This window comes from Atractosteus spatula, chromosome 8, assembly GCF_055471065.1.
Source record: "Atractosteus spatula isolate fAtrSpa1 chromosome 8, fAtrSpa1.hap1, whole genome shotgun sequence".
NCBI classification, from domain to species: Eukaryota; Metazoa; Chordata; class Actinopteri; order Semionotiformes; family Lepisosteidae; genus Atractosteus; species Atractosteus spatula.
In genome coordinates, this window is record NC_142713.1 from 44,193,829 (window position 1) to 44,204,399 (window position 10,571).

General features: G+C 35.0%; 1 protein-coding gene across 1 annotated transcript; it reads right to left on the reverse strand.

Moving 5' to 3' along the window:
* Nucleotides 1–529: 529 nt before the first annotated feature.
* LOC148829663 (prosaposin receptor GPR37-like) lies at nt 530–8,040 on the reverse strand. Its single transcript, XM_088923476.1, has 2 exons — nt 6,300–8,040; nt 530–2,180 (listed from the first exon to the last, which is right to left on the reverse strand). Exons 1-2 carry the CDS (start codon nt 7,386–7,388, stop codon nt 1,362–1,364), a joined length of 1,908 nt encoding a protein of 635 aa, XP_088779602.1. The 5' UTR covers nt 7,389–8,040; the 3' UTR covers nt 530–1,361.
* Nucleotides 8,041–10,571: the final 2,531 nt, after the last annotated feature.

Here is a 10,571-nt window from a genome sequence, read left to right on the forward strand (position 1 = left end):
GTTTTAAATCACCATTATAATGGCCTTAAGCCAGCAGGGGATGAGTCTGGAATTTCCTTCTGCTCTAACTTTAAAGCAAATCATAAAAATGCTTTGCTGTATAAATACAAGCTCAGTACAAGTGTATTTGATAAAATAAAGCAACATTTAGGAGATGTGTATTATTCCTAAGAATAAATTCCATTCCATTATAATAAGCCATACTGTACTGTATGTGTGCCAGCACTGCATGTACTTTGAGAACTTTCATTAAATAGCTTCAGTTGAGGTATGAGATATTTCCTCCTATTCTCTAGAATTGATCCTTCACAAAAAGCTTCAGGTTATTTTCTATACATGCATTCATTATGATTAATATTCTGATAGACTCCTGTATAATAAATGGCAGTTTCATAACGACACAACCAAGTGATATATTGAAAGTATCAAAAGTACAGTATACTATGAAGCTATCATGTTTTTTTAACACAGAGTAAATATGAATATATGGATGTAACAGTCAAAAATACACAAATCTGATTAAAATAAACTGTCTTAATGATTTTATTTTCAGGTTTATAAACAAATACAGTTTTCATGTGATAAAAAAGGGTTAAATTGCCGTTCTACACCAAAACAATCTGAAGAGGAGTCATTATTCGAGCCTCTGGTTAATCCATCTGATTCCTCAAAAGAAAACAACTCCCGATTAACTGACCCAGCAGGTCCAGTTTTTTTCTTGAAGTGTTGTGAGAACTTCTGCTACCAGAAAAACAGCAAAATACCATGAAACTAACACAAGCATACTGGTACATTTCTTCCTGCTATAACTAACATAAGCATGTGTTCATTCAGAGTGCTCTGACTAAAATACTCACGTACAGTAGCAAGGAATCTAAAATGACTTCATCACTGATTCACAAGAATCACCAGTTTTAAAAGACATTACACTACAACCAGCCATTTTCAATATATTACTTTCAATACAGAGTTTTCAATATAAAAGGCAAACATTGTTTGCATGTGCCAAAGAAAATGAAAGAAGGTAGAACTCAAAAGATAGCAAAAGATACATCAGAGGGACGGTGGGAATGCAAAACTCTTACTTAAAACTGCACAAACTTCAATGACTATAAAATTAACAAAACAATTAAAAAAAACATTCATCCACTATGAGAAAGCTGCTTATTCCTGCTGAGGGACGCAGCAATCTCGAGCCCATTGCAGAACCATTTTTTTCAATAAACAGAGAAACAACATAAATGTTTCTTTGTAAAAAAATCTCTAAACATTAGTAAGCTCCTGCATGTAAAGCCAATTTGTGGCATTCATGCTTTTATCAGTATATAATAATAGGCCTAGGATACTATTTCCAGTTGATTTCAGCAGTGGGTACCAACAGAGGTGTAAACAGACATCTCCCGGCGTATGGTGCTGAAAGGAGACAGCTCAAGCTCTGTGGTGTACTCATTGTCATTGTCATCACTGGTCACTGTTGAAGACTTCTGGACACACTCATCACAACAACAACAGCAACAGTCCACAAAAGCCCGGCTGAAAGGCTTGCAAAGACAGAAGAGGAGCACTGGTGTAACGCCGGACTTGAAGAACAAAAGAAACTGACTTATGAGATGGAGGAGGTCCATAGTCTGTTGGGGAACTCCTGTGGACATGTAGACTGTGACAATGTTGCAGATATTTTCAGGAATAATACAGAAGCCATACAAAATAGTTAAGGCCACCACTGTGCAGTTCATCTGACTTTCAAGTTGGATTTGTTTCTTGTTTCCTCTTGCACAGGCCTTCTCAGCTTTTCGAATTTTTCTTGCAGTCACTAGGGAACTTCCAATGGTGAAGAGTGTGGGCAAGCAAAAATAACACCCGAAGTACCACCAGAGCCTGGCGCCGTCGTAGGTAAGGGCAAGGACATAAACGGTGTCAGGGAGCTCTGGAGAAATTTTCACCACACATCGCTCACATGCTGTTGTATTAGGGGCTTCAGGATTTTCTGTGACAAGCTGCCGTAAAACCACCTCAGGAAGAGCCAACAGCAAAGCCCCTATCCAGATAACAGCTAGCTTAGCTGTGGTGGATGTACAGTTCTCAATCATCTCATAGTACATCTGCACGTTAGTTGCAGCACGGAAACGATCTATGCACAAAGCACATAATGTGAAAGTTGTAACTCCAAGTGAGGCGACCTGTAAGAATATAACAAAAGGGTAAGTACTTGAACAAAACACAATATATGTATATTAGTTTATTAAAAAAACAATGGTAGTGTTTGAATTATAGTACATCCCAGTGTCCTTTACATCATTAATTTAAACTGCAATTACCAATTTTTCATATGAGCATAAATTTGGAATACATTATATCTCAAGTCTGGAAAAGAAGTTTCAGATTAATTAACAGAACATTATTTAACAAAGTCCTAGTTGCACAAGAAGTATATCTCTAGACCTATCTCTAGCTAGAACTGTAGCACCCCAGACCTACAGTACAAATATACACTATAAATTGGAAAGAAAGATTTAGCTTGAATTTGTTGAGGTATACTTCACTGAAGTAGTTGACATTTTTCCATAACATGCCTTGTCAGTTGGTAATTGCCAGATCATATAAAAACCAATCCCAAACGTCAGACAGCAATTACTGAATTGCTTTAGAGGACTGCTTGTAAAATGAAGGAACATATTGCAAAGGAAAGCAGATTCACCCATAGGGCTGAAAAAGTCACTTAGCATATAAAGTATCTTCCCATCTCTAAAAAGCAGATATTCCTTTTGCTAAAAACCTAAACTTCCCCTTTCATAACACATTCTTTACCATATCCACTTCATATTTTAGCAGAAAAACTCTAACTAAAAACAACAGCTGCTGCTGTGGTGTAGTTATTAAGCTCTGCAGCATGTCCATGTGTTACTATACGTTATAAATAATAAACAGATGTTTCAAAGAACTACTGCTTAAAACAAATGAACACTACCTACTGTGAAACTCTGAACATCTCATAAATTATGAATGAATCCAGGGTGGAATTCAAAAGAAAATCTTGTAATTAATAAAAAAATGTGGTTATACATATAAAAGCATCCTGGTGGGTTTTCATTTTTTACATTTACTGCAAGTATGTGAATAATGTATGTAATGGCAACAGAGAGCTATGAATCCAGAATGGGTAAAACTTACTTTGCGCTTAAGCTAAAGTCAGAATAACATCACTGAATGGAACCATACTTTTTAATATTGCACCTTTTGGGATACAAGTAAATAATAATTAAGATGTACTGTAAGCATTGCTGGATACCTGGTGTGCCTACATGCAAGTGAAAAGCTTTTGCAATTGCACGCCAGGTCTTTCATAATTTAACCTGGTAATTAGCACTCCAGTCATACCGAGAGTTACATCAAATAAGTGGTCTATTTGTAGTAGTAAATGTTTTCAACTTTTATTTTAAAAATATGCTGAGTTGAGGTGAAAATATGAATAAATCCATTTTATACGGTGTTTCTTTATGTTAAGAGTTATGTCAACACACTTTACTGAATAAGTTTAAAAATCTAGTTAGTCAACTTAACTGAAGGGCATTACCACAATGATCTCTTTGTTGTTTGAGCACTTAATAATTACATAAACTATGTAGTACGGTTTACATAAAACTGGTTGTACCATACTTCTGCCCTGGAATGAATTTGAATAGCTGGTATTTGATTACCCTTATTACAGAGCCTAAGACACAGTACAAGAAAAGCCAAATGGATATGAAGAATCATGTTCATATTCTTCTTATTTAACTACGTTTACAATTTTCTCTTCTCTAATGATTTTTTCCACTGCAGCAGAAATTTCAGAACACTTTCAAACATGAATAGTAACACGGTGAAATTTCCCTCTTGTTGCTATTTTCAAAAAATTGGATCTATTTCAGATTTTAATAGGTGCCGAATTTCTGCACTGTTTAGAAAAAATATATATAAATTGATTAATTTATTTTGTGTAAAATACGTATTAACCTTATCATATTTACAAAGTGCCCTTTTGCAGATTCTAGTTAGCATAGGTGGGTGTTTCTAAGTCATTAATTAATTCATGCCTGTAGCACTGACTGTAGTATTGCCAGGTTTAATTAATCATCTGAGTCTAACTAATTATCTGTTCAATCGAAAAAGAATACAAAGGTATAGAGAATAAGCAAAATGCCCTGAAAGCTGTCAAAAACATCTTTGGTTGGGTTTGTCATTACCCAAGATTTTATCTGAGTGATCTGGGATTTAAGGTGTACTCACTTTAACAATTTGAAAAAAGGGGGTTATCCGATTTTATTTTTACTTTCTATATTATGCTTTAAGATCTACCGTACTGGTATAAACAGAGATACAGTTTGTGCAATCTGTCAGTTATCCCACCCCTCGCACTGATGGTTTACAAGAGGCATATTCTAACTGCATAGAATATGTTCCTTCAGTACTAATAGTGTTGAGAATGATGCACTTTAAAGTTCCTCCTCTAAAGTGCTTATTTAATACATGTACAAACTACTTACAAAAATGACTGCCTTGAAGTGACATGTATTTCAAAACTGATTTTTACAGTCAATTTACAGCAATACTTAAGTGAATACTAGTGCAGCATAAATAATTCCAAATGCATAATAAAGACAGAAGATTGAGATTGACTCTGAGAAAAGCAATTGGACAATCCATTTGGAATGTGAATGTGTTCAGTCTTGTTAACTTAGCATGAAGGAGCAGCCTTCCTATTCTCCATCAATAAGATCCGCCTGACTTCAGAATTTTAACTCTTTAATAAGGATCTGGAATTACAGAATTTAAGGTGCTGCTTCTGCCCTTGATATCTTCAAACTGCTTACTGCCCTGCCTACACTGTTTTACTTTGTGCTACTGAGTTACATACAGTATGTGTTCTGTTATTTGGTCCTTGTAGGTATGCTGTATAGTTGCTAGTTTAATGTGTTTTTCTTATCATTTGATTTGAAAATGTACAGCCTCATGAAACACCATAGACATATACCTCACACCAACTGACAGCACTGAAGATGGGGAAATGCATTTGTCTTTGTGGTATTATCATACTAGACCATACAAAATTCATCAGTGTATGCAGGAATGCTAAGGTTTCACAGGCACCGAGGGCATCCATATTGAAAAGACTAGTTAAAACCCATTAAAAAAAACTAATTAATAATAATAATAATATCTTTCATTCTAATTAGGTAGCTACTAAATATATTTTTAGCATTAAACATTGCCCATTTCTTAAAGACTACAGTTAAAAACAATATTTGCCTGTTGCAAGAAAGCAGTCCTTTTGCTTTAGCAGATTTACTAAAGCTCTGTAAGCTTTCCTACTGTAGAAACAAATATCAAAACATGATTAATGGAATACAAATTACATATACTGTACAGGGTTACTTTAACTGAGGATGGCTTATGTGCGAGAAATGTTTACATCTCTGTATTTTTTTGGTAGCCTTTCAATCTGGACTCTGCTATGTAATCTTATTTCTGGCATTTACAACTACAATATGACATCCAACTTCATCCCTACAGTGGTCCTAATATTTTGCATTCTATCTTAAAACTGACCACTCTCCTTTTTCCAGTGGATTCTGGTTGTCTAACAGTCTATTGCTTTGAAGCTTTTTTAAAACAGTGATTTAAACTGCAACCCTAAAGCAGTCAAGTTTCATATCAATATTAGTGATTGTTTAACTTGCACTTCAAATTGTTTTGCTACTTTGCACATGACAATGTATACATTCTGTAATGTGTAATGTGTAATGTTAATTTTTTAAAATATGTAAATATTTTGTTAGCCAACAAAGTTCAAAGCAGTATAACACCAAGCAGAAACCAAAACCACAAGTCAACATTTCTTCATTCAGAATATATTGTATAAAAAGATGTAAAAAGATGTTTTTCTCCTCTCCATTCATTATTTCAGATAAACTGGTATAATACTGATTATCATCATGATATCTCTCATATATTACTATTATTTCTAGTGTTTTACAGATTACAAAACATCTGTTGTTGTAGGAATAAATCCACACAACCATATAAATATAAATGTTAATCATACAATGCTAAATGTTCTTTTTCAATTGTGATATTTTAGTATATGTGTTTTAAGACAGGAGCTTTAATACTTTAAAGAAACAACATATCATTGGTTATTATCCTTAACTCAGTTTCCTGCTTTTTTCCCCTTAATACAGTAGATAATATGTCCTACAATCAGGAAAACAAATCACTGGACCGTGAGTTACTGTATCTGGAATATACAGTAGGCCTACCTCAATGTAGGGTATGATTTTACATGAGAACTCTCCCAACAGCCACTTTTTCGTCAGCTCATGAAATATCACCAGAGGCAGGCAAAAGAAGATATTTATGAAATCCCAAAAAGCTAGATTGGCCAAAAGTGAATTGGAGATACTTCTCATATAGTAATTGTGGCAAACAATACACATAATTGCAATGTTCCCAATTATTCCAACAGTGAAAATGACCACAGAAAGACACATGATTGCGTATGCTCCATACGATTCATCTGTTAGGGGATAAAAGGGGTTTTTGACCTCATTTTCTTTCCCTTGTGAATCAAAAGGGATCAATGGAATAGTAACCCCTAGGTCATCCGGTACAGTATACAATCCATAATTCTTAATATCGTTTGAATAATCTGTGGATTGGTTAAGAGGCAGGGGTTTCGGTAACTTCTCCCATGGAGTAAGAGGACCAACAAAAGAAACGTTTAAATGTCTCAACGAATGTCCGCCTTTCTTTGGCTTTTTGCTTCGGTTCTTTTCTGTTTTCTTTTCGTTTTCCATACTGTTGGTACCTCTTTTTCGTCTTTGATTCATCTCAGGTGTCAGACCTCCTTGTTTACTCATGGAAAGAGCCTTTGAGTGATTGTATCCACCGTGTGTTTCCATGGCAGCCAGCATCTTGAAATTCAACTTTCTATTGTGTTGGCTTCGTGATTCCCCATGCAGGATCGCAGCAGAATCCTCTAAAATAATCTCAGCACTCTTTTCTAAAGAGCTGGGGGGCACATTTCCATTGTGGTTCAATGATCCTTTATATTTTCTTCGTATTTCAAAGGTGGCTGCATTTTGGTTTCTCAAATTCCTCACTGCCTCCCAAGAAACACCTGTAGAATGCCCCTCTAAGTATGTCATGGTATTAATTACTTTTCCATGTGCATTGTGCCATTTCCGAGTAGTTACTGACAAAGGTGACCTATTCACCTTTTTTTGGGAAAGGGTGGCTTCATAATCAGTCCGAGTGAAATTAGTTCTTAATCTTTCATCATGTCGATAAGATAAAGCATCAATACTCCACAGCAGAAACGGTATTCTTAAAAGAGTAGATAACTGCATTGTAAAAAAAACGCAATTAACGAGTTCTTCAAAGCTCTGTATTTACAAATATATAATCCAAGGCAGAACATCCATTGAGACAAAGGTTGATTCTATGCAATACAAATCGAATACCGAAGTCCTCTTGCGAAGCACGTGTAGAAGCAATACAACGTACAGTAATTCACCTACACCCTATATAGTCTTGGTAACATCAACACATTGTTAGCCAAGTCATCCCATATGCATTTAAAATGCAATACTTATGGCTATTTAAACCGAAAATACTTCAAAATATTAAAATATTTGGATGAGCGCTTCGATATCTTTAAATCACAGTGATTCTTCTCGCATATTTTTACTCGTTAATTCGTATATTTCCATACTCCTCCAAAAAACGAATTCTTCTTTATTTTGCAAAAGCTTCTTTACCTTGCAAAATCTGGCGGAGGGAGTGAGTGAACAGGTTGTCCGGTCAAAAATAATCTCATTTCGGTTCTCTTGCATTTAGCCAAAGTTCTCCGCTTCTTTGAAGAACGTGTAATAAAATTCAGGCACCGTGAGTTAGTGGTCTCAGATTGGTTTCAAAACAGCAGTCAGGGTATATTTGTGAAATAAAGCAGGGAGGTGCTGTGAGCTCTGCCTAGATCCCCTCTATGGCTGCGATCTGTGTGTCTCGGAGAGTTGTTGTGAAGAAATGGGTTCCCCTGGCGGCTAACCCGGATCTGTCAGAGCAAATCCATCAGGATCAGCCCTTCAGACCAAACCAGCTGGCTTGCTTCGGCGCCCTCCTTTTCTTAACAAATACGTTACTAACAATTTCTGCAAAATTAGAAACTACAAGCAGAACCACATAGCAAGACACCGATGTTGATAATTTAAAACCTTTTGCTGCCTTTTTTTAAACGTTTTAAACACTTTTGGGGGGAAAATAAATTACGAAGCACATCTGGCCGCTTTTAGGACAAACGACAGAAGTGGGCAAAACAATATCGTAGGAGTAAACGGAAAACAGACATTTTTGCACTGTCATGGCGATAAATAAAGGGCGTAAAATAAAACGTTGTTTTAATAAATGACCTTTTAATAACCTTTGGTATGAAAATCTGTGTTATGAAATCCCTTGGGGTACAGTATATAGCGCTGAAAAGTTAATTGTTATTAAACGACTGGGTGAGATGATCCTTGGCTCAATTAGCTATTTAAAAATCAAACGTGTTAAATGGGCCGAATGGCTTCCCTTTGTTCTTCTAATCTCTACGATTATGACAGTATAAATTAATTACAATCATAAATGTTTTATGTTTGCCTCTTTCTCGTCCATTAGTATTGCACTGAAAAGACTGATCTCCAATGTTCCTCTCCTTCAAAAATTACGAATAATTCTGGAGCTAAATTTTACTTTTAAATTCTTATGCAATTGTGGTTTATAGTTATTCTAATAATGATGAATCATTTAGTATTTTTGTAGCTGCATTCTATATGAGTTTAAACTAACTCCAGGGTTCCAGTCACCATTATCATAAATTTATAGAAAACTAACTGCATAGTCAGTGAGCAGTATGCTGTGGCTGCAGTGGCTTTCATTGAAAAACATCATGATGCATTGAATACAGTACATACAGAACACACAAGCCAGAGCTCCAAAACACACACAAAAAAAAACATGCCATGATGTGGCGCTATGAATACCACTGATTCCCTCGAAAGCTCCGTTAAACATACGCTCTGAAACCTTTTTTCCATATATTGTTAGCCTCATTTATTTTAGAGCAACATCAGCAGGAACCATCAAATGTCTTTCTTTTTTAATACGCCAGACATTTCACTTCTAACATCAGAATAGCTTCTACATGTTCATATTGCAACGGACAGGTACTGAATCGCTGACCTAAAACATCACATGGCTATTCAAAACTGAAAATCTTTTAAAAGGGGGTTGCCAAAGTCTGGAAAAAATAATATGATGATTGTGGATTCTATTAATGAAGAATCGATCATCGCAGTAACCTTTGTTATGTTTTTAAAGGAAAAACTTTAAAGATTCTGCTGTTTTTCAGACTAAGATCCAAGTTATAGCAGTAAAGCAAATGTTATTTTCCTCATGCTGGCTTCAGACTGCCTCGTATGGATGTGGTCTGTAGAACACTACAGGTTGCTATAGCAATGCACAGTAATTAACCATCCTATTATGATTAACTGAAGGAAGTCAGCATGCTTTGTATGTGAAATGACCCCAGTATAAGGATACCACTGTTTAATTAGCAAGGAACTAATTTAAACAGATACACATCAAATCACCAACCTTCAGATTTATCAGTGAACCAATTACCAGTTCAGCTATTGGAATACCACTGTTAATATCTGAATAACATCAATTCAAATTCATGCCACAGACTGGCTATGTAATATTCTGCAGTGTATTTAAAAGCTATTATTTCAGTCTACAAGTACTGAGAAGAAGTCAAAAGCTTATAATGAACTGATGATGAATTTTCCAAGCTTGACAGTTATGAATATTTCATACTGTATATTGTGGATTCATTTCTAAAGTATGAAAAAAAAACTGGAAGGAAGTGCTTTCCAGACTGTAAAAGTACCTGAGATCAAAAGAAAAGAGTATGCTGAAAAAAGATATTAGAAATGACAAAAAGGAGACTGATAAAAATACTGCAACAGAGGTCAAAAAGGTTTTTTTTTAGTATTACAATGGTAAAAGCACTCTTCAAGTAATAGTTACCAGTTTATTATATAAAAGATAAATTATACTTATATAATGTCAGTTTAATAGACATCTAACTTGGATAAAAATGTCTTTTTTAACTTGCTAGAATTATTCAAACAAGTAACAAAGGCATTTGATAACTAAATACTATTACACTATATATTTCGATTTCCAAAAGCTTTATTTTTTAAATTTTGATGAAGTGCCTCAATTAAAATTTAATTATTGGGAATCTAAATTAACGTGTGCACACAATTTAATACCAATAGAAACAGGAAAAAAACATCTTCTTAAGGGGCATGACTTCTAAGTGGACAGGTGTACCACTGAGATCTGTTTTGGGCCCATTGTCTCTTTCCTATCTGAATCAGTTATTTATATTCTAGTATAGTGTGCAAACTGGTTAAATCAGAAGATAACAGAAAAATAGTGGGTTATTTGTGTGGCACTCAAAGAAATAGCAGCAAAGGAATTACAGA